The sequence below is a fragment of the Mesoplodon densirostris genome, chromosome 14 (genome assembly GCF_025265405.1).
Source record: "Mesoplodon densirostris isolate mMesDen1 chromosome 14, mMesDen1 primary haplotype, whole genome shotgun sequence".
Lineage (NCBI taxonomy): Eukaryota > Metazoa > Chordata > Mammalia > Artiodactyla > Ziphiidae > Mesoplodon > Mesoplodon densirostris.
Genome location: NC_082674.1, coordinates 89,130,898 through 89,155,555, shown reverse-complemented (window position 1 = coordinate 89,155,555; position 24,658 = coordinate 89,130,898). Strand labels below are relative to the sequence as shown.

General features: G+C 45.0%; 1 protein-coding gene across 10 annotated transcripts in view; it reads left to right on the top strand.

Moving 5' to 3' along the window:
- Positions 1–11,665: 11,665 nt before the first annotated feature.
- The window catches only part of DCTN1 (dynactin subunit 1), a 30,311-nt gene continuing 17,318 nt past the window's right edge, over positions 11,666–24,658 (top strand). For 7 of the 10 annotated variants that reach the window (XM_060116634.1, XM_060116629.1, XM_060116627.1 and 4 more), the window contains exon 1: positions 22,829–23,120. In XM_060116634.1, the coding sequence (XP_059972617.1) occupies positions 23,088–23,120 (33 nt within the window). In that variant the 5' untranslated portion in view covers positions 22,829–23,087. Of the gene's footprint in view, positions 11,821–11,853; positions 11,929–12,079; positions 12,227–22,828; positions 23,121–24,658 lie in introns of those variants that run through there. The other 3 variants (XM_060116632.1, XM_060116631.1, XM_060116633.1) reach the window with 3 other exon arrangements.

Sequence of the window (24,658 nt, the reverse complement as noted above, 5' to 3'; positions counted from 1 at the left end):
CTGTGAGAGAAAGTGGGGAAGAAGCAGGGAGATCCACTGGACTGTGATACAGGTCTGACCCTGAATAAAGGAGAGGAGGTTGGTTGGGAGCATCTTAGAGTGCAGTGGGATGATTTTTCCTTTATTTTGGCTGCGCTGTGCACAGGATCTTACTACTCCAACCAGGAATCAAACCTGCGGCCCCTACAGTGGAAGTGTGGAGTCTTAACCACTGGACACAGGGAAGTCCCGAGTTTTCCATTTTTAAACTCCCTCTCTAATACACAATCTACTTCTGTTCTTTAGTGGTTAGTCTAAAATTTTTAACCTGTATATATATATATATTTTTTTGGCTGTGCTGGGTTTTTGTTGCAGCACATGGGCTTCTCTAGTTGTAGAGCACAGACTCTGTGGTTGCAGCGTGAGGGCTTAGTTGCCCTGTGTCGTGTGGGATCTTAGTTCCCCAACCAGGGATCGAACCCGTGTCTCCTGCATTGGAAAGCGGATTCTTAACCACTGGACTACCAGGGAAGTCCCTTAACCTGCATATTTATTTATTTTATTTTATTTTATTTTATTGGCCGTGCCACATGTGGGAGCCTGGGGTCTTAACCACTGGACCACCAAGGAAGTCCCTGCATATTTATTTAACAGCTTTAATCAATATCTTTATTCTTCTTTCAAACAATACATAGAGCTTAGAGTTCTTTAACATTACTCATTCTCTTTGAATTCATATGCTTCTGTAACCCAATATTTTAATTATATTGTTATTTCATTAATTTCACCAATCAGATATTTTGTTATTTTAAATAGTTGATATTTGTATGGATTTATGTTTAGTATGTAAATGTGTTTAGTTCAGTATTTTCTTTGTTTTAGTATTTTAGTATTTCCATATGTTTTAGTATTTTAGTATTTCCATATGTTTAGTATTTTCTTTGCTCACTCTTCTTTCTTGTGTCTCAGATCTTCCATCTGGGATTATCTTCCTTCTACCCTGAAGTACGTCCTTTAGAAGTTCCTTTCATGAGGATTTGTGGTAGACAGAATTCTAAGATGGCTCCCAAGATCCCTACCCACTTGTGTACACATTCTCTATAATCTCTTCCCCCTGGGTGTGAGCAGATCTCATGAACATGATAGAATTTTACTTCTGTGATTATGTTATATATTGGGTTAATGGGATTTGCTGATGTAACTAAAGTCTATAACCATTTGGCTTTGTGTGCGTGTGACTGAACAATATTTATTCGTCTACCATACTTTTCTTCACATCTTTAAATTACATCTTTCTACATTTGAGTTCCTCAAAGCTTTCCACGGTCTGTGTCATTCATTAATTTATTCATTAAATGATCTTAAATTTAATGAATTAATTTATTAAATGAATAAATTAATAGAGTGTCAACTGATCTAGGCATTGTTCTACAGTGATGAGTAAAACAGATAAACATCCATGAATTCAAGAAGTGTATATTCTAGTGGAGTAAGAGAGATAATAAACAAAAATATATGGTAAAATTACATAACACTCATATGAGTGCTATGGACACAAGTGAAGCAAGAAAGGAAAGAAGGAGTGCCATGATAAGGGGCCCAGTTTGAAATTTTAGATAGGTTGGCGGGTTAAAGACTCAGGTAACCAATTGGCTTTGAGATAATCAAAGGGGAGGTTATTTTGGGTGGATCTGGCCTAATCAGGTGAGCCCTTTAAAAGGGTTCAGGCCTTCTTAGAAGTCAGAGAGATTCTCCTGTTTATCATGAAGAAGCAAACTGCCACATTGTGGAGAAGGCCACATGGACTCTAGTAGTTGAGGCTTCGGTTCTACAGTTGAAAGGAGCTGAATTTTGCCAATAACCAGTGAGCTTAGAAGAGGACCTGGAGCTCAGATGCGATTGCAGCCCTGGGTGACACCTTGATTTTGGCCTGGTGAGATCCTGAGCAGAGGACCCAGCTAATCTGTACCCAGACTCGTTACCCATAGAAACTGTGAGATAATACATGTTTTCTTTTAAGCCAATGAGTTTGTAATAATTTTGTTATGCAGCAGTAGACTACTAATACAGGATTTAGTGATAGCAAACTTCTTCAGTGTTGTTTGAAATGTCTTTATTGTACCTTCATTGTTTTTAAACTTCAGTAGAAGTACAGTTGATTTAAAATGTTTCAGGTGTAAAGCAAAGTGATTCAGTTACATACATATATATATATATATATATATATATATATATATATAATTTTTAAAATTCTTTACCATTATAGATTATTATAAGATGTTGAATATATTTCCCTGTGCTATACAGTAGGTCCTTACTGTTTATCTATTTAATTAAAAATTTTTTATTTTATATTGGAGTAAAGTTGATTTACAATGTTGTGTTAGTTTCAGGTGTACAACAAAGTGATTCAGCTATACATATACATATATCCATTCTTTTTCAGATTCTTTTCCCATAACATTTATTACAGAATATTGAGTAGAGTTCCCTGTGCTATACAGTAGGTCTTGCTTGATTATCTATTTTATATACAGTAGTGTGTATACATTAATCCCAAACTCCTACTTTCTCCCTCCCCTCAACCTTTCCCCTTTGGTAACCATAAATTTGTTTTTGAAGTCTGTGAGTCTGTTTCTGTTCTGTAAATAAGTTCATGTGTATCATTTTTTTTTAGATTCCACATATAAGTGATATCATATGATATTTGTCTTCCTCTGTCTGACTTACTTCACTTAGTATGATAATCTCTGCATCCATCCATGTTGGTGTGAATGGCATTATTTCATCCTTTTTACGGCTGAGTAATATTCTGTGGTATATGTATACCACATTTTCTTTATCCGTTAATCTGTCAATGGACACTTAGGTTGCTTCCATGTCTTGCCTACTGTAAATAGTGCTGCAGTGAACATTGGAGTGCATGTACCTTTTCAAATTAGAGTTTTTATCTTTTCCAGATATATGCCCAGGAGTGGGACTGCTGGATCATATGGTAACTCTGTTTTCAGTTCTTTAAGAAACCTCCATCCTGTTCTCCATAGTGGCTACACCAGTTTACATTCCCACCAACAGTGTAGGGGGTTCCCTTTTCTCCACACCTTCCACAGCATTTATTTTTTAATTTTTTATTTTTTTGACACATCGTGTGGCTTGTGGGATCTTAGTTCCCCAGCCAGGGATCAAACCCATGCCCCCTGCAGTGGAAGTGTGGAGTCCTAACCACTGGACTGCCAGGGACTTCCCCCCCAGCATTTATTATTTGTAGACATTTTGATGATGGCCGTTCTGACTGGTGTGAGGTGATACCTCACTCTAGTCTTGATTTGCATTTCTCTAATAATTAGTGATATTGTGTATCTTTTCATATGCCTGTTGGCTATGTCTTCTTTGGAGAAATGTCTACTTAGGTCTTCTGCCCATTTTTTGATTGGGTTGTTTGGTTTTTTTGATATTGAGCTATATAAGCTGTTTGTATATTTTGGGAATTAATCCATTGTTTGCAAATATTGTCTCCCATTCTGTAGGTTGTCTTTTAGTTTTGTTCACGGTTTCCTTTGCTGTGCAAAAGCTTTTAAGTTTAATTAGGTCCCATTTGTTTACTTTTGCTTTTGTTTCCATTACCAGTTACTAGGAGATATATCCAAAAAAATATTGCTTCAATTTATGTGAAAGAGTGTTCTGCCTATGTTTCCCTCTAGGAGTTTTATAGTATCCAGTCTTACACCTAGGGTTTTGTTTTGTTTTGTTTTTGTTTTGCCACACCACTTGCAGGATCTCAGTTCCCCAACCATGGATCATCGAACCCAGGTCCACGGCAATGAAAGCCCGGAATCCTAACCACTAGGCCACCAGGGAACTCCCTACATTTACGTCTTTAATCCATTTTGAGTTTATTTTGTATATGATGTTAGAGAATGTTGTAATTTCATTCTTTTACATGTAGCTGTCCAGGTTTCAATATTCAATATCTTGTATTAACCTATAACAGAAAAGAATCCGAAAAAGAATATGTATATATGTATATACATGTATACATATATCTGAATCACTTTGCTGTACACCAGAAACTAATACAACGCTGTAAATCAACTATACTTCAAGTAAAAAAAAAAAACAAGTTTCAGAATAGTGTGTATACGAAGATGCTGTTTGCATCTAAAATGCTTACGTTTTCAGAGACTAGCTCTGGAACCACAAACCAACACCACTGGCATCGAGTTGCTTTGGTTAGGGATCTTGGGGATGGGATGAATGGGCTACGTACTTATGTTTTTTAAAATGTGCTTATTTACAATAACCAAAAGCTAGAAACAACCCAAATGTCCATTACGGGTGAATGGCTAAACAAAATGTGGTATATACATACAATGGAATGTTATTCAGCTTTAAAAAGGAAAGAAATAATGATACATGATGATACATGGTACAACACGAGTGAATTTTGAAGACATAAGCCAGACACAAAAGAACAAATATTGTATGATTCTATTTATATGAGGTACTTAGAATAGTCAAATTCATAGAGACAGAAAGTAGAATGATTGTTACCAGGGACTAGGGTGAGGGGAGAAAAGGGGGTTAGTGTTTAAAGGATACAGAGTTTCCATATGGGAAGATGAGAAAATTCTGGAGATGGATACTGGTGATGGTTGCACAATAATGTAAATATACTTAGTGTCACTGAACAGTACACTTAAAAATGGTTAAAATGGTAAATTTTATGTTATGCTATGTATGTTTTACCACAATAAAAAATGTGTCTACACAGTGCCTTTAAAAGCCTTTAAATTGGTTTTCCCTGGTGGCACAGTGGTTAAGAATCCGCCTGCCAATACAGGGGACACAGGTTCAAGCCCTGGTCTGGGAAGATCCCACATGCCGTGGAGCAACTAAGCCCGTGCGCCACAACTACTCAGCCTGTGCTCTAGAGCCCGCAAGCCACAACTACTGAGCCCGCGAGCTGCAACTACTGAAGCCCACACGCCTAGAGCCTGTGCTCCGCAACAAGAGAAGCCACCGCAATGAGAAGCCCGCTCACCGCAACAAAGAGTAGCCCCCACTCACCGCAACTAGAGAAAGCCCGCGCACAGCAACGAAGACCCAACACAGCCTTAAATAAATAAATAAATACATACATACATACATACATACATACATACATACATACATACATACTGAACTGGGACATACCTTTGATGTTGGTACATCTCAAATTCCATTTTCCCCTCACCTTTCCCCAAATAACCAGTTAAGGAATTGAGCGTTTTTCTATGTATGGGAAGATGCAAGGGTCTGGGCTCACTGAAATCATCCCTTTGATCTGCACCACACCTATCTGTAGCCTGTATCCTGTATTTTCACATCCTGAGTGTCCTCAGGGCTCACCATAGGGAGTGGCTGCAGTCTGATGGCTGCTAGATAGCAGGTATTCTTCTCCTTCCTGAGTTTCCTCAGGGTTCACTAGCTCAAGTTGGAGGGCTGCAATCGCTGATGACTGAACCTCTCCTCTTGGTCAGGAATCTGACCAATATTTGGGAGACATTTCTCTATCAAATTTTGTCCCACGGTGCAGGGAGGCTCATCCCAGGTCAGGCAAAGATTCTTGATATGCCATTCCAGGTGCTAATTTTTGGATTAGGCCCTACTGATAATTAAAGATTCTCTGGATCCTCTAATTATGATCCAGGAGACATTTTCCCTTGTTGCTTCTTCCCATACCTAGAATCATATTATTACAATTATTTTATGTTATAAAAGTGATCTATTTTCTTAAGATGTTTAGCCATAGAAGTTTTGTTTGGAGGCCTGGTTACACACTGGGTACTGCAAGCGACAACAATCTTATAAAATAGGATATAAGTAATGCAGCTAGTAGCATTGACAAAGACATAGTGCTGCAGGGAGAAACAAAGCACAAACAATTTGGAAATGAACAAATTCAAACAATGATTAACATAGTATCAAGTCCACAGGAGAGCCAGCTGGAGACAAAAAATTCTGGCAGGATCACATAGAGAGAAAAAGATAAATGTTTCACCTTTGTTTACAAAGGCATACTTTATCAACTTGTTGTAGGTCATCGCATAAGGGAAAAGGTTTTTCTGAAAAACAAAGATTAAAGTCAGTATATTTCCCAAAGTCATAAATCATATTTATCATTTTTTCAGTCTCATGTAATTAATTCCCATTGATCTGGATGAAATAATCAGGTTTCCCATTAGTTTTGTCATATGTTACCCAGTCCAGTGATATTATCTAAAGGCTATCAGAAACTTATATTTCTTAAAAAGTTCCTTTTTATCAGTCTTCTTGAAAATCTTCATTTTGTAAAAGCATCAGGACAAAACTTAAAATAGCATGGTTAAAGATTTGAGTACAAGGTAATTAGCAGGAAACTTGGATATAACATTTTAGAATAACTAGTATTATGATTGATAACATATCAGGACATAGCAGATGTTAGGGATTCCATATAAATTTTGGAATATCTATAAAAATGACATTTATTCATACACCATAACCTAAGGTTCATCTCCAATCACTTGACAATGTTTTTGAAGTAATTTAACATACCAAATAAAATTAGTTTGACATCTCTCTCTGAGATGTCTCAGAGATGTTCTTTTGAAGTATCTCAGAGTCAGTTGGAGGCTAAAAAGCTTTATTCAGATTTTGATATTTAGGAAGTTTGTTAAAAATATCAAAAAGGTTTTAAAACACAACAGGATCATAGGTCACTGAGAAACAGTACTTATTCATTTAACCAAAGTCACAAAATGATTAAAAGAAAACAAATACGGATTACCTAATGACACAGAAACTTATATAATCTGTTATCAAAAGGAGCACTTCTAACAGAGAGAGAGAGATCAAATTCCAGTCTTGTATTAGCTTACTTAACGAAATCCACTTACTTAGGTAACTTCAATCGAAATTTAGTTAATCCTGGCCATGTATAAAACTTTCTCAGTAAAATGTAATTCCATTCCTCATATCTTCTTAACTGAAAACACACATTCTACCATGCTGAAATGGTTTATTATTTTCAGTAGCTTTAATTATATATTTAAGTTAGAATCCCCGACTCTTAAAAACCTTAATTTCCAGTGACAACCAAGAGGCAAGTAATAGTTACCAAAATCTGGAGAAACTATTTTAGATGATTTTTAAGACAAAATTATTCTTATAGCTTACCTAAAAGATCTTATTTCATTTATATTTACTTTAATTTCATCATATCAAGTTATTTTTCTTGCTGACAAATTTGCAACAGATGTAACAAGATTTCATTTAACTTTTATTAAACCTAGGTGCAGTGAAAGTACTATATATAATGCTGATGGCTCTAAAGACATGTCTGTATTAATTAGATCAACAAACTTAAACATTAATACCAGGTATTAATTTCATACTAAATATTTCCCAGTTCACGTGAACCTGAAATTCATTTAGCTTAATTTCTCTTGTATTTAGAATTGTTTGGTTTGTAAGCACTTACTTTTCTTTATGCCAGTTAAATAGGGCTCATTTACAGATTAACCTCAGCAGTGTTATCCAAAGACAAAAACACATACAAACACAAAAACAGAGAGACATCATAGTTCTCATTTCAAAAGTTCAGCCCTGAGTCAGGTACAGCAATGTAAAACCCATTGGTTTACAAAAGAGGTTGCATTAAAGTTGGGTTTCTGGCAGACGGAACAAATCAAGCTCACTTGTCTAGCTGGCTAAACCCTTTCTACTAATATTTATGGAAAACAAGTCAAGTTCTAAATTACTGTACCCTCTTTTTCAAAATTTGCATTTTAAGAAGATGGCAGAGATAAGGGTTTTTGAGAAAACCAGAGAGGACATTTGTATATAGGCAAGATACAGGCAAGTTTCTCCTAGGATGAGTTTGTCTCCCCTTTGTTTAATATTTACAAGCCTCTTAAGATCTCCCGTATTTATTAGAAAATCTATCAACTTGTTCCCCACTGTCAATGTTAACTGGGGCTCCTGTGGGGAAATCAGAATTGCAAGCCTCAAGTCCAAGGGAGTGTCCTGGCCTCTTACAAGATATTGGGACAAGGGAAATTGCCCTGCTGCAGAAGTGGCTCCCAGTCCAAATTGGGTGCCCTGTCGGGTCTTAGATGGTGATACTAAACCAGGTCCCTGTGTCCCGGGTGTTACCATAGAAACTTCTGTTTGATCCCCTTGGGTAGGGGAAACAGGAGGCAGTGAATATGTTGGTGGCATGGTGGGGGGGCAGTTGGAACAACTGCTGGTTCAGCCTGCTTGGTCACTGGGGGAGCTAGATAGGCTGGACGGGGGGTTAAGTTTTGAAATAACATGTCCCCACTCTCATTCTTTTCTCTTCCCTTGTAGAACAGGTTTTCCCTTGAGTTTTCTTTCAGACTGCTGCACCATAAGGTGGCAGCCCTGATTCCTTTTCCTCCTGATGCAATAGCATAAATGCTCCTACATATAGAATCTCATCTCTTTTCCCTGCTCTTTTGCAGAACATTTCTAACTGCGAGACTGTATAATAATTGAGTGAGCCATTCAGGGGCCATTGTTCTTCTGATCCTAACATATATTGGGTCCACACCCTATTACAATAGTACATGATGTCTTTCTTAGTCATAGGCTCATGGCTATGTTTTGCCCATTTATATAATATATTCCCCCAATAGATGGATAGATGGAGTATTTTCCACTTTTAAAAGTTTGGTGACACCAAGACACAGAAGATGCCAACAAATTCCAACATAAAAGGCACAAATTCCAGCATCGATGCACACAAAACCAAGACAAAATCAATGAACTAGTTCCCAGATCGGGTAGACTTACCCTACAAAACCAATGAACTAGTTCCCAGGGAACCAGTTCCCAGGATCGGGCAGAGTCCAACAACAATTCCCCGCTCCAGCAGGGTACCCCAACCAGATTGGCTTGTCCTGTAAAGGAAAAGCCCAGATTGAGGGGGGAACATGTTCCTGGCGTGCACGCCAGAGCGACTTACCCTCCAAATCGAATCGAGTCCATTGACTCGTAGCACCAAATTGAAGTTTGTCGGTTCCTTGCTTCAATTGCCAAGTGCTGGGATAGCCAGTGCCGCTTCAGGGAGTTTTGAAGGGAAGATCCTCAGGACAAACGGTCCTGGCAGCTGCTAGGCCCTTGCCTCAATATTCCCTGACCAGGGCTGGCTAGACACGAGCAAGGCTCCTGGTTGGCTCGCTAAATTTGTTGCCGAGTCCAAGCTTGCTCGGCTCTCCGCACGACAGGCCAATGAATCGGAGATGAGGTGTTGAGGTAAGGAAGACGACTTTATCCGAGAAGATGGCAGACTAGTGTCTCTGATAAACCATCTTATCTGGGTCTGGATGCCAGTTTCTTTTATAGGATCAGAGAGGGAGAGGCGGTGAGGAAGTAAAGTAAAAGGGCCATCGGTCTTGCAAAACAGCTCCTGGAATGACCAGCCTCAGTGAGGGATGTGTTAGTTTCTTTTTTCGTGCAGCCATTCACAGGTGGGCAGGGTTTCCTGAGGCAGGCCATTATGTACGATTATAGTAACAAAAGCAACGAAAATCAAAGGTTAAAGTCAAAGAAACAGATCCAATGTGGAGTCCGATTTAGCTCTTACCTGTCACACACTTAAAAAATGAGATGAAGTGGGATTCCCTCCTTTTTTTTTTTGTAAGAGCATTTGTGTTTAAACTTCTTTGGTGTTCTTTTATTAATTAATTAATTTATTTTTGCTGTGTTGGGTCTTCGTTTCTGTGCGAGGGCTTTCTCTAGTTGTGGCAAGCGGGGGCCACTCTTCTTGCGGTGCGTGGGCCTCTCACTATCGCGGCCTCTCCCGTTGCAGACCACAGGCTCCAGACGCGCAGGCTCAGTAGTTGTGGCTCACGGTCCTAGCTGCTCCGTGGTATATGGGAGCCTCCCAGACCAGGGCTCGAACCCGTGTCCCCTGCATTAGCAGGCAGACTCTCAACCACTGCGCCACCAGGGAAGCCCCTGCCTCCTTTTAAAAAATGTTTTTAGAGCTACTAAAAAACTTGCATTTACACAATAGTTGATAAAAATATTCCTCTGGATTGTACAACAAGGGAGACAGGGACCACTGATAGGACCGGGTGTTTGATATTAATCAGACTTGGCTTCTTTCTTTCCTGCTTCATCAGAGGCTGGCCTCTCCTCATTTTTATTTTCTCTGTTTTCTGCAGGTAAGCCTTCTTTAGTCTCTTGGTGAGCCACTTCAGCCTGTTTTCCCTTTGCTCCATTTTCCCCTTGGTTTGCACTTTTTTGCCTGAATATTTATCCTTTCCTTCCACCTTTTTGGCTTCGTTTCCACTTTTGCAGAAGCTGTTTTAGCCAACAACATCGCTGGTCTCCTCTTGGGCTCCTCCTTCTCCGCCCCCTCGTCAGAGCTGACCTTCCTCTTGGGCACCTTGGCAGCCGGGCGGGCGCGTGCTGGGTGCCTGCGGGCCACAGCATGCCACGAATCTTCGCGAAGCTGGGTTGCCTGGCCATGATGCCAAAATCTTGGTTTTCTGTGCACCAATGCCAAAAAGAAATACGGAGACGGAGTTTTGGAGGAAGGAGGAAAGTAGCTTTATTCTTTGCTAGGCAAAAGGGGGAAACACAGCAGGCTAGAGCCTCAAGACCTGTGCCCCCCCTACCCCCACAGGGAAAGGTTTTTATAGCTTGGGGCTCTGGTCTGGGGTAGGTGATAAGGCTCAAAGTAATTAAGGTCTTGCATTTCTTTTCTTCTGCAAATTCATGGCCAAAGCTGGCGTCAGGCAGCTCAGCAACCGGGTCTGGTGTCCCTGAAGTTATCAGCTGTGACCTTCTTTCTGAAATGAAGTGCTGCAAGGGTGTGTAGGAGACTTTGCTAAGGACAAGTCTAGCTACACGTGTTTATGAGTAGTAACAGCTAAAGAATAACCAAGATTGCTTAACACTTTCAGGCCTGGTTATGCTGTTTCCCCAACCTGTTCATTGTTTACTTTTTTTCCTTGTTTATCCAAAAAGAAAAGTCTCATTTCTATTTTTACTGCAACAAATACCCCACTGCTAGTTCATTCCCTCCATATCAATGAAGGAAGGGAAATGGGCCTTGCATTCTGGTCTGGCTGAGGATAAGCTTCAGTTTTGCTCCATTTGACAAGCACCAGTTGTCCAGTCCAGGGGCCCATCTATCTCCTACTTCAGCCGCTGCCACTCCTACCGCCCACGTTTTCTTTTTCTTTTAACTAAAAAATGCCAAAGTCCATTACGTAAATTTGCATAAGGGCATGAGAATGCCTGAATCCCCATAGGATGGATAATACTGAAAGGCAGCAAATTTTAATTTTTTCCTCAAGCTACCTGACGAAAGATGGTTTACTAGTATTGTTTTAATTAACAGCTTAGCACTCAAAAGCGTAGCCACCCTCTGGGGGAGCCCTTTGCCCACCGCAGAGGAATCCTCGGGCTCCTCTCTGGGCTGTCTACCCTCTGCCTGCAGAGGTCGCTGGCCACCGCTCGCCTCTCTCCTGTGGGCCTAATCGGCCTCCCGTGTACAGTGCGCACGCGCATAGTTCGCTCCAGGTGTCCAGCTTTGTGCCTGACTGAAGTCTTCTCGGCCGCGCTCAGCGCGCGGTATTTAACCCGGACTGGTCTTCGGGGAAGAGTAGCGTGTTCCCCCGACCCAGAGCGCCTCTGGGCCTCGGCGGCTAGAGGGCCTGGGACGGGCCTACAGGGGTCGGGCGGCACGGCGGGCAGCCCATGAGGGCGGGGCGGGCCCCTGCTAGGGCTTGGGCGTCGGTCGTCGGTAGGGCCCGGAACCGGGCGCGGAGCCCCTGACAGGACAGGTACGGAGGCGGCGACCCTGGAAACTGCCTCCTCCCCCACCGTGTTCGCGAGGCTCCTGGCTGTGCTCTGGGGGCTCGGCGCTCGCCTAGGGCGCGGCCGGGAGCCAGGTGTGCGGGGCGGGGCGGGGGTCGGCAGGGGTGGGCCGCGGCGGGGGTGGGCGCCCCCCGGGTCTGGGCTGGTCCGACCCCCGTGAGCTCTTCGGCCTGCCGGTGTGGTGTTCTCCCGGGGTCGAGTGATGGCGTCTCCGAATTCCTCCAGAACTGCAAGGGTTCCCGTCCTTTCCTGGGAGCATCCGAGGCACCCCTGAACCCACTCCGAGCTACAGGTTTCCTGTGGGGCACACGGTGGAGAAGTTGTGTCAAACAGAAAAACAAACAAACAAACAAACAACCAAGCGGACTCAAGGTGGGGGCCTGGGTGTGCGTTTGGTGTCAGTCTCCCATTCCTGGCGTCCGCCTTAACTGGCAGGCTCACCCTGGGGCACTCATCTTGCGCATCCCCGCAGCTAAATCACACAGATGACGAACTCCGCTATTTTTAAGAGGCGGTGATTTAGAAACGTACCGTCACTTATTACAGTGTGGAGAGCAGCACGCCCGTCGCGACCACTTACTAATCCAGCATGCGTAAGGTGCTGCGAGTCAGGGAGCTCTGAGGCGGAGATGGAAGTTCTTTAGCTAACGGATGGGCGAAGCCCCAGGCCCGGGGGTGTTAGCGGTAGTAGTTAAGGCTCACTTTTTTTCAAAGACATTTTGTGCTCAGATATGTTCAGAAACTTCATGGTGAAAGTTTTCTCTCCTACAGAATATTTTGGAACTTTAAGTATGCTGCTGATATTTTGATCACGAATTTCCTACTGGAAGTGTAGTATGGAGAGTTTCCCACATGTGAATGGAAAATACTGTTTTTCTCGGGTGTTACCTCCGTGTAACACATGAAACAGTTTGGGAAATGGAGTTCCAGAACTAGAAACTCAAGGTTCGGAAGGGGCAGTGTAGGTCAGTGCTTTTTGAACTTTAATGCTACATACACAAAGTCTGTTAAAGTACAGATTTCGGTTCGTTCTGTATTTTTAACAAGTTCCCGGGTGATGCTGATGCTGCCGGTCCATGGACCACACACACTTGGAGGAGCAAGGGTTTTCACTGGATTGAAAGAGACCATGTTCTTCTGTTGCCTGCTCTCCAGAGCAAAAGCTGTGCTGCCTTGAATGATCACTTCCCCTGTCCAGACCTACATAATAGGAGACTGGACTAGAAGGTCTCTCAGGTTTCCTTCAGACCTGAAATGTTGTGATTCTAGTCCAGTTACCCTTGTGATAGTTGAATTACATCTAAAATATCCTTGCCCTATGGCCAGTTTGAGCTTGAACATTTCTAGTAATGGGGAATTTACTGCATGTAAGGCATCCCATTTCATCGTGGGATAGCTCAATAAGGAAGTTTTTCATAGTGCTAAAATACATCTCTATAATTTCCATCCTGTTGGTCCTAGGTGATCTCTTAGAATCAAACAGAAAAAAAAGTATAATCCCTCTTTAAAAGATGACTCTTGGGAATTCCCTGGCAGTCCAGTGGTTAGGACTTGGTGCTTTCACTGCCCGGCCCTGGGTTCAATCCCTGGTCAGGGAACTCAGATCCCACAAGCTGCGTGGCATGGTGGAAAAAAAAAAAAGAAAAAAAGACTCTTAAAGTGTGAGATGACAGTGTATCTACCAAGTTTTCCCCAAACTGAATTATCCTTTATTCTTCCAGGACATTGTTTCAAATCTGTCTCTTCAATGTAGGCCTTCTGTGTGGGGTGTAGTGGGGCTGTAGCTGGACTTTGAAGGATGGGCGGGGCTTGCAAAACTAGGGGCAGCGTCCTAAGCAGCTGACAGTGGTCCAGAGATGACGCTGCGTACGTCAGATCCAGAGTTGTTTGATTCTGGAGAATCAGAAGAAATTTCATAAGAAATGGTATGTCAGTGAGAGGTTTTGGGCAAAGCAGTGTTTTAGAGTGTGCAGTTGTCTTACTGTGGTGTAGAATGTGGTTGGAAATGGGGAAGCAGAGAGGCAGGGAGCCAGATATGCTTCACGTATCAGTACAGAGGGCTTAGGTTGATGATAATAGTAGTGCCTTCTATTTACGTATAACATTTAACAGGTTACAGAACCTTTCACAGACAACCTTTCCTGTGAGGTAGGCAGAGCAGCTGTTACCCAGTTTTAGAGATGAGGCACCAAAGAGAGTAAATGATTTGCCTTGATTCTCAAAGCTGTTACATGGCAAACCAAAGCGATGGCAGTGGTGATGGAAGAGAAAGGAAGAATGCAGGAGGCAATACTGAGGAAGAATTGATACGTTGGGCCTGGATGCCCGTGAGGGTACAAAGGAAAAGAAGTTGTCAGGGAGGAGTCGGAATAGTTGGGAAAATCATAACACACGATCGACGACTGCCATAGGTTGTACTTGCTCAGATGTGTCATCGTTAGTGGCTGTTTGGAGTGTTAGGTCGGGAGGGATTGTGGTAGAGGATTCCTAGGTTGTTTAGCCTGTCCGTTGGTACTGGGTGGTGTGTGGGCCTTGGGTTAGCTGTGCCATACCAAGGGAATTGAGAACTGGATCCTCAGTGTCCCCTGAGAAGGTAGATGCTGAGCAATTGACTGATTCAAATCTATCTTAGGGTCCTTGCCCTCCAGGAGTCTCTGAATTTTGTTTTATGTAATTTTTCTTTTGAAGTTCCAGCTAATATTAGTTGTACTTGGCTGATGGACAAATTGGCTATCCAGTCTGACCTCCCCAAGCTCCCACATATCCACTGAGGGTTTCACTGAAGCAGTGACTGGACCCTTGTCACTCCCGAAGCCACGCTAAAGCTATTTTCCCAGAAGATCTGCACTTCCCCTAGAGCCTAGAGGTGTCTCCCTCCCTCTCTCTCTCTCTCTCTCTCTCTCCCCCCCCCTCTCTCCCTCTCTCCCTCTCTCCCTCTCTCCCTCTCTCCCTCTCTCCCTCTCTCTCTCCCTCTCCCTCTCCCTCCCCCCTCTCTCTCCCTCTCCCTCTCTCCCTCTCCCTCCCCCCTCCTCTCTCCCTCTCCCTCTCCCTCCCTTCTCTCTCTCTCTCTCTCTCTCTCTCTCTCTCTCTCTCTCTCTCTCTCTCTCTCTCGTCCTTTTACCCTGGAAGCATATGAGGTTGAGATTTATTATCACTACCAAATTCCATTGGACCTGGAGCTGTCCCTGCACTTTTACTTTCTTAGGCTCCTATCTGGTGAGCAAAGAGCTACATCTCTTGAGGTGTATGTGCGCCTGACTGTTGTACTTCCCCCATGGTGTCTCTGGGAAACGTGTCAGAACCAACTTATATCCCTAGAGCCTGGTGTTGGTATAGGCTTCTATTCAACATTGAGTGTCTTCTGTGTTCAGTGCTTAGGATACTGAGATGATTAAAAATTCTGTGCCCTGGAGGAATTCACGATGGGATAAGGGAGATATTGTAAGTGAAATGCAATCTTGTAATAGAGATATTTCCAAAGTGTTGTGTGAGGGCAGAGGAGGGAATGGCTAGCTCCACATGGAGACATCAGGGGAACATTCAGGAAAGAGGTGACAAGTAGAGTCTTGAAGACGAAGAGAGAGACTTGGTGACGTTTGCAACATTTGCAGAGGCGTAAGATAGATAGATCCAAGTGGCTGGAATCTAAGAGAACTTTGGGATCAAAGGAGAGGTGATTGATGAGATTAGATTCATAATGAGGCCAGGCTTTTAATGGCCTGTAGTTTTGTTCTAAGATTCAATTTTGTGGGAGGAAAGCCACTGGAGGTTTTTAGGCAGGGAGGTGATGTGGTTATATTTTGGAAAGCTAATTGTGGAAATAGACTGAAAGGGGAGAATCTGGATCCAGGACATCAGGAGACTCTTGTAGTAACGTGGGCTTGGCTTCAGGCTGAATTAAGTATTAGTGGGGATGGGAAGGAGGGGATAGATTGGAGATTGTAGAGACAGAGTTCCCCTGACGTAATGACTAATTAATTGGTTGTTGAGAACAAGACAGAGAGGGAGTTGTTGAGGATGACTCAGTTTTCTATTTTGGATTGATGGTGGTACCAGTAGTAAAGGGGGAGTATAGATGAGGAACATTTGCTGGGGGAAGCTTCCGTGTGTTTTGGGTCATGTTGAATTTGGGCGTCTGTGGCGCTTAGCAGATAGGTGGAAATGTGGGTCTGGAGTTCAGAAGAGAGTCTGTGTCTAGGGGTGGTAGACGTAAGTGGTAGTCGATGCTGTTGGAATGGATGAGCCTAGCCATGCTTATAGAAGACTGAAGATAACAGAGGAGATGACAGGGATTGGTGGGCAAGGTGAGAGAATGTCGTCCAGGGAGCTGCAGAGGAAAACGTTGCAGGAAGAGAATCAGCAGCCTCTGTTGCTACAGCGAGGTCAAGTAGGAGGAGCTTGGAAAGTGTACTTTGAGATTGGGCAGGTAGGAGATTGTGGTGACCAGGGCTCTTTTATTTTTTTAGTGTGAGCGGCTGGATGGGAGCCAGGTGGGTTGAAGAGTGGATGGGAAGTGAGGATAGGGAGGATGCACTCACTTTGGGTAGTTTGGGAAGGAAGATGGTGGCAGCTTGTGGAGGAGTAGCAGAGACTATTGACAGATTTTCCTAGAATAGAAGTCTTGAGCACGGGTTATCTGATGATGTGTAAGAGCCCGTAGAGAGGTTGCATTTGAAGGCACAAGGGAAATGATGATTGCACAGGAGGGTGGAGGGCTGTCTCTGAGAAGGAGACATCATTTCTTTTGAAGAGGAATGACAGAAGAAAGGAAAAGGATGTAGGAAGAAAGAGGCAATGATGGACACAGCTAAACTTGCAAAGGAATTCTTATCTAATGGGTTCAATTTCCTTTCTCAGCAAGGTTATCCGCTGAGGGGTGGGGGTCTTGGTGTGGGCTCGGATAGGAGCAGGGACTTGACAATGGTAAGGGAAACCTGAAACTGTCCAGAGAGGGAAGGGAAAGACAGCAGAGTTGAGATATGCTCCCAGAACATGGAGTGCCCTCCGAGCTTGAGTCCTTCACTGGAGGCCTCTCTTTCCTCTTCTTCATAATAATTATGGCTGACTTTTATTGAGTGCTTCATACCAGGCACTCTTCTAAGTGCTTTTCAGGCATTCTCACGTGATTCTGACAACAGCCCTGTTAGAAAGTTATTGTTAGTATCTATGTTTTACAGAAGGAGAAATTGAGGCATGGAGTATTACTTACACTTAGTACAACTTATGTCTGATGAATCTCTTACCTCTGCAGAAATGGCATTCCTTCCTTGAAGCATCAGAGAAAGGCAGAAATTTAATCCCAACTCCCAGTTTCTGGTCCTTGAGGGGCTGGAGTTTAGGGCTGCTAAGGAGGGCCAGTCTGTGGGTATGATAGCGGCCTGGGTGAGCAGGGTGGTGGGGTCAGTGTTGCTGCTGTATTTTTACAACTACATACAGAATTCTGAAATCTTGGTGTGATTTCCCAGCAACCTGACTAGAAGGACAAGTGACTGATCATGATTTGTTAGGTACTGCAGGCTGAGACCATGTCAACTGAGATGGTGAATAAGAAAAGAGGTCTTGTCTCAGTCAGCCAGGAAAAGAATTTTTACTGCCAGTTATGGGACTAGGCAGACCTATGACCTTACGTAATCACATAGATTATTAACACTCACCTTTGTTTTCCCCGTTGGTGGGATAGATAGAATTTGTAGGTAAGGGGCGCACCTGACTTGAGTGAAAGGGGAGAGTGATGAGATGGCATGGGTGGAAGAGAAATGGACTTACCTTCTCCTGCTGCAGCCACTGGAGCATCATTTCTGTGTCCTTCCTCTTGATGTTGCCATGGATACGCCTTTGCGTCGTGACTTGAGGAGACTGATTCCCGTTCTGATCAGATGATGACGTGGATTTAAAAAGAGAAAGGACAGAATGCTCTGCTTTTGGGGAGTGGCCGGTGAGCTGCCCAGAAGGCAGAGCCCAGCACAGCCGAGCTGGCTGGGGCTTTGTTGGCTGCTTTGGCTTTTGCTGAAGTTGTGAAATGGTGCATCTCTCTCTTTAGAGCGCAGGCCCAGGGTTCCCTGTCTGCAGGGTCCTAGTGCCAGGGACTTGCTGGTTGATCATGGGGAGAAAGCAGCAGGAACTTCGAGTAGGCTATGAAGTGGGACTGCTGCGAGCTCTGGGAGGGCTGCAATTCTTTTTCTTGTCAAAGAACATTCATTTATTTATTTGTTTATTGGCTGCTCTGGGTCTTTGTTGCTGCCCGTGGGCTTTCTCTAGTTGCAGCGAGTGGGGGCTACTGTTCCGTTGTGCGGGCTTCTCATTGCGGTGGCTTCTCTTGTTGCGGAGCACAGGCTCTAGGTGTGCAGGCTTCAGTAGTTGTGGCAACGGGCTTAGTTGCTCCACAGCATGTGGGATCTTCCTAGACCAGGGATCAAACCTGTGTCCCCTGCGTTGGCAGGTGGATTCTTAACCACTGCGCCACCAGGGAAGTCCCGGCTTGCAATTCTTGAGTACCAGGCTGCACTCAAGTGCTTGTTGCCTTCCTGCAGAAGTGCCTTCATTGAGGATAAGTGAGGCATATTGTGTAGCTTTCCTTCCTGGCTCTTGGAGGTCTGGGCCCTTTGGAGGTGGGCCTGGTAGTCACTGGGTATTCCTAGGGGAGGGGGATATCCTGGGAGGGGGTAGACCTGTATTCAGTTTGAGAGTGGGCTACAGAAATGTCTGGGGATAATGAAGAGCTGGAGAGGTAAAAACAAATTCTATTTAGGGTCTAGGTCCTATCTGTGTGAGATCTGCAAGGCAGATACTGGAGTAGGACCTAGGAACACAAGGCTCTGTTTATCTTCTTTCTGGGTTCCTGTGCATATTTGGAATCCGGCCTTCCAAGCTTCCAGTAGCTGAGCTTCTATTCCCCTCTCCTTTCCTGACTCCTGAGGGACTTCTATCCACACATATCCCTCCCCTTCTAGTGCTTTTGGAGATGTACAGCTTCACCCTAGTTATAAGAAAATCTGTATCTTGCTGATTACCTTTATGTTTCATTTTATCTCTTTGCAACCAAATCGAAATACCCCGTGCCTAATGCAGTTCAGTTCAAGTGTGTGGACCCTGCTGTCAGACTGCCTGGATTTCAAACCTCTACAAGTGGGATCAGAGAAAGCAAACAGTTGGGTTAGCCCAGGATCAAGGTTTGGTGAGGTGAGACAAGAGGAGGTCAGGGGCATAAAGGCTGCTGGGGTACCAGTAAAAGCAAGGTCGACATGGTGCAGGCTGGGTGCCAAGGAGGCTTTTCCTCCTGAATTCCTAACAATCCACTTCTTTTCCTGTCATTTCTGAATGTTCTCCAAGACCACTGGTGATCTATTATCAGACACAGATTTCTTTCCCTCCTCTCTTTGCATTTTCCTAGACTTTTTATTAGTATTTAATATCATTGGGGAGGAAAATGGATTAGAAATCAGGGAGTATCTGTCTTCTGGCTGAGGTAGCATGTACCTCAGAGCTGTCCTGTGTGACATGGGGTGAGGCCCAATGGTGCTGTTGAAGGACCACCTACCTGTACAGCTGGTCAGATGTGCCCCACTTCCTACTCAAATGGGCCCCGCTGGCTATGAGACTTAGGTGAGTTGTTGGACTTCTGAGACTCAATTCTGTCACCTGTAGAATGGAGATCGTGGAATCCGTGTTGTCTGCATCACAGGTTCGTTTTGGAAGGAGATCGTGAAGTACACGTGTTAGTGGTCACAGTTAAATTGACCTCTGAGAAGGCCCTGTGACTTATTTTGTCTCTCTTAACATGTTCAGTTTCCCGTCCCAATTCTGTTGTTATCAGTCATCACTCTCCCATTATTCCTGCTTGAAAACTCCCAAGTTTATTCATTCCTTTACTTATCCGTGCATTCATTCCTCCACCCATTTATTCATGCTAGGTTTGAGTTCCTACCGTGTGCAGTTGTCATTGATGTACCCTCTCGGTAACGATGAAGACAATATCTACAATTTGTTGAACACGCATTCTGTGCTCAGCACTGTACCAAATGCTTTACTTCAGTCTTATTTAATCCTCACAACATCCCTGTGAGGTAGGTATTATTTCCCCCTTTTTTCAGTTGAGGTAACCAGGGCTCTGAAAATATCTTACCTCATACACATGAGGAAATAGGAGAACCAAAGCTGAACCCAGGTCTGTCCATCTCCAGAGCCCGTACAGGCCTGCTGCTGCTCTCCCCATGTCTGACCTCTCATAGGGCCTTCTCGGAGCTTTCTTGTACTGCCTCTGAATTGGTCCATCTCCTCTTCCCTCTCTTTCTCTCGTGAGCCTGGCTCAGACCCCCTCACCCCTTGCTCACTACTGCCCTAACCTCCTTGCTGTGTTCCCTGTCTTTACCACGTTGCTCCTGCCTCCACTCCATTCTGCTCTCTGCCACCTGTTTGATCTTCCTAAAATAGTTTGCATTATGCCAGTCTCCTGCTCAGGAAGAGACTGGCTTCCTGTTGTATTGGATCCAATTCATCTATCTCTACATGATGTTAAATTCCCTGACTATCCATATTTACCTTCTAATACATCTCAAGATCAGTGTCAATTCATTCAATAAATATTTGACTTCATGAGCTAAGATGGGATCATAAAGAGGAAAAGCTGAGGAGTCTGCTTTAAAAGGCTTGTAGTTTGATAGGAGAACTCATCAGAATTCACTAGTTCAGCCAAGCTAGTCATCTTTAACTTTCCCAGTCAAGCAAAATTATTTCTGTCTCTACTCATACTGTACTCACAAATTACAATGTTTGTAGGCTTTTCCTCTCCACATATCCAAACGAAAACCTCATGATTCAAGGGATGATCAAGTATCCCTTTTCTTTTTAGCTACCTTTTTCCTCTCCGTAATTCCTTATAATATTAAACTAAATATTAAACTAAAATGTTTAATTTAGTTTAATACCTACACAGCTTCTGCATTTGTTTGCAGAGCACGTTTATGTGCTTTATCTTATTTGAGCATTAATGTAGCTATGGCAGGTGATCGTCCCATGTTATAGAAAAAACAGCATCTAAGAAGTGAGGTGACTATAGACACTTGTGTGGCTGGTGAGCTGTGATGTTCCTGGATGTGCGCCCTTTTGAGTCTTTGAAGGTTGTGTGGTCCAGAGGAAGAGCACGGCTTTGGAAGCCTAGAAATATGTGTGGTATCAGTGAGGAGAGTAAAAAGTGCAGAGGGTTCTGGTTCAGGCTTGGGTTCCAGTTACGGCTCCACTCCTTGTCTTCTGTGTGACTTCAGGGAAGTCACTCAGTTCTCTAAGCCCTGTTTCCTTGTCAGCATTGTTCCTGGCTTGCCTCTTACGGGGTTCTTTTGATGTCCAAATATGATGATAACTAAGTTATTAGCTAACTTTGTTGAGTACTTACTAAATACCAGGCAATGTCCTAAGTGTTTTACATGGATTATCTCAGCTAATCCTCACAACAGCTCTCAGAGATGTTCTTTGTTCCCAGTTGATAGATGAGGAAGTTGAGGCACAGAGATGTGAAGTAACTGGACCAAGTTTATGTAGCTACCAAGTGCTGAAGCCAGGGATTGAGCGTAAGCAGGCCGAGTCTAGAACCGGTATTCTTAACCATGGTACTATACAGTTGTTTTTCAAGGTGTTGTGTAGACTGTAAAGTGTTCCGAACGTGCCGAAGTCCAGGCTGCAAGGAGCTGCATGGCCCTGCCCACCTGTGTAATGGTGAATAGGGAAGGGAGGGGGCAACGTGGAGGTTTTGCAGAGGAGGAGAGAAATGGTTTCCTGGGGGGTCTGGCCAGGACTGGAGATGTGGAGAGGTGTTTGGGGGCCATACATCTGGCTGTTGGCTGTCATTCTCCTATTAGGCTATCTGGCCTGCCTCAGAAAGAGGGTGGAATGGAGGAAGACCCTGTGCAGCCAGTGAAGCCCAGTGCAGACAAGACAGGTATCCCTCGGCCCAGGGGATCTACATCCACACTGTACCCGGTAGAGCCGTAGATCAGACCCCAGGACAACCTTGTTAGCTACTTAGGGGCGGGGACTGTTGCTTTCTAGCCCATGAGATGGATAAATGAATGAAGTGGTTACGTAGCCCTCTTGAGACCTCTCACTAGAATGCATAATCTTATGAAATTAAACGTTTTAAATTATAAAAGTAATGTGGTTATTAAAGAAATTTTGTGAAAAATAGAACACAAACCATCTCCTTGTTTCTCTTAAGGAGATGCCTAGGAGGCAAGGCCAAGAGTACAGGGCACAGGTGGCTGAGGTGGACTGGGCACCGCCCCCACGTGTAGGGGGCAAGGGGGACTCTCTGTTCCTGACCACCACCCTCACTCATCCGTTTGAACCTGATACTCTTAGGGTTCAGAGCCTGGCCCTTTATAACAACTAGAAGGGAGGAAGAATGACCATGGCCACCTTTGCCCGTGCTGAGGGAGCTGGGGTACTTGACTTGCTTTGCTCTGTGTGTGTGTGTGTGAGTGTGTGTGAGTGTGTGTGTGTGTGTGTGTGAAGTTGCCTCCGGTGCGGCCCTTCCTTTGCTGTGTAGTGGGCAGGGGGCCTGGCTGCTCCGGCCCAGGGTGAGAGTGCAATGCAGACCCTGATCGCGTGGGTTTGGACCTGACTCCAGAGTTTAGAAAGGGCAGGGAGGAGGGAGGGCACCAGACAGGGGGACGAGAGACCCTCACTTTGGCTGTGGGAATGTGTCACCTGATGCTGTGGGTCTGCTGAGGCCTCACGTCCTGGGGCTGGGAGGGGTGGCAGTGACGGTGAGGGGGTGCAGGTTAGGAGGGTCCGCAGGGCTGTGCGCCCCGCCGTAGGACGGCGCACTCTAGAGGTGAGTGTGGAGGGTCTTGGGCCTGGGCCTCGTCCCTTATACGCTGTCCCTCTTGACTGGCCCAGGGGAAGCAAGGGGGCACTAGGACCCAGAGGCTAGCTCGATTCCTGACAAGTCTAGAGCAGCGCTAGCGCAGAGTGAGACTCATCAGCTGGCAAGCAGGCTTCGGTGTCTCTGGGTTCAGGAATCCTCCAGCAGCAGAGGGGACTTGCTCCTCAGCCCCCATCTCTGTCCCCAGCCCTACCCCAGTAGGCCACCCAGGGAGGTCCATGGACTGGGGAGGGCCACGCTCGCTGGCTTCTGTGTTTGTCCATGAGGGCCTGGAGCCCTGACCCTCCTGCCTAGGTTTCTGCCTTTTCTCTCTGTCTTTGGCCAGCTGGGGGAGGGGGTACAGGCTGGCTGAGCAACATGGCCCAGAGCAAGAGGCACGTGTACAGCCGGGTAAGTGGTCCTGACCTGGGATGGCCACGGGAGGGCTTCTGCAGAAGGCCTTGGGTGGCCGTGGACGTTGCTGTGGGGGGCGGGGAGGCAGGCGGGAGCTAGGCTGGGGCCACTCGCGGCCCTGGCCGTGTGGGACTGCACAGGCTTCCCTTCCCAGAGTTGGGCCCTCTCTGGGTACTGGTGAGGCCTGACCTTTGACTCCAAGTGGACCTCAGGCCAGAGGTTCCTGAGGGGGCCAGACTATCTTGGGGATTACGGATGGGGTTGGTGGGTTGGAATGGCCTTTCAGTGAAGTCTTTCTTTAGAGCTGCTTTGTTGTTTGTCACTCGCTTTCTTGCTCTTCTGACTGAGATTGAATCTGTTGTGTCCACCCGATTCTGAGAGGCTTATAGGGTTAGGAGGTTGGAGAGCGTCTCTGAGTTTGGGGCCCTGATGTCACTGCCAGTTCCTTTTATCGTCAGGTCCGTGAGAGCCACTCGGCTGTCCCAGGTATGATGTGGCCTCTCGGAGCCCCTGGGAACGGTATCCTCACCTTGCTGGATGAGCTCTTTGGGGAAGAGAGTTAGGGAGTCACCGGCTCTGGCAGAGCTCTCTCAGGAAGCCGAGTGGGGGCATCAGAAGGGGGCCCTGTGCAGTCCTCAAGGCCATGCTGTCACTTCTCCAGCTCCTCTGCTTGCTGCAAGGCCCCTGGCTCATAGAGCTGCTACTGCTAAGAGTGGCTTACGTGTGAGTTTCTTCTAAGCCATGGGCCTATTTGGAGCCTAATTTCATGTTGTCCTGTCATCACGGGTACGTCAGAAGACGAGAGCTTCCCAAGGACAATGTTTCGTCTGTTCCCTTGCCTTGTCCATTATCACCATGGAGAGGGTGATAAGCCATCCATTTGAACCACTGGGCAGAGTCTGGGGGACAGATGGGGGACAGATCTGAGGTACCCGATTTACCTGGCCTTTATTTTTCTTTTTATAGCGACATAGCATGAGTGAAGGATCTCCAGAACTTGTGGGTAGAGAGTTGATAGAACAGGGCTCAGGCCAGGAAGAAGGGAGTAAATCGTTGGATGGGCTTGCTGAGGCATCTAGGAGTGTGCTGGTGGTGGTGGGTGGGGGGAGTCAGGTCAGGAAGGAGTGGTAGTGACTTAAGGGCCGGAAGGAGGCACAGTTGTGTGCCCTCAGGGAGGGCAGGCAGCAGTAGGGAGGGAACAGGATTCTGTGGGGTCACTCGCTGACTCACCTGTCTTCCCAGCTCAGGCTTTTGAGTCAGGCACTGTGTTGTGGGGAGCCTGGTCTAAACTGAGTTATTTGTTTGAGCTTCATTCCCCTCCTAGGGGGCACTGCTCCTTGAGAAAGCAGCTGTGTGGGGTGACATTCACAGATCTAGCAATGAATTCTGATTTATTAAATTTAAGTATAATCTCTTAACAATTCTGGCAGATTCCAGAGGTGTTTGGAGAAGTTTTAGAGCACAGTACTGACATTTTTTCAAAAGGGAATTTGGTGGCGGGGGGGACACTGTACCTTGAGAATGGGGTTCAGGTA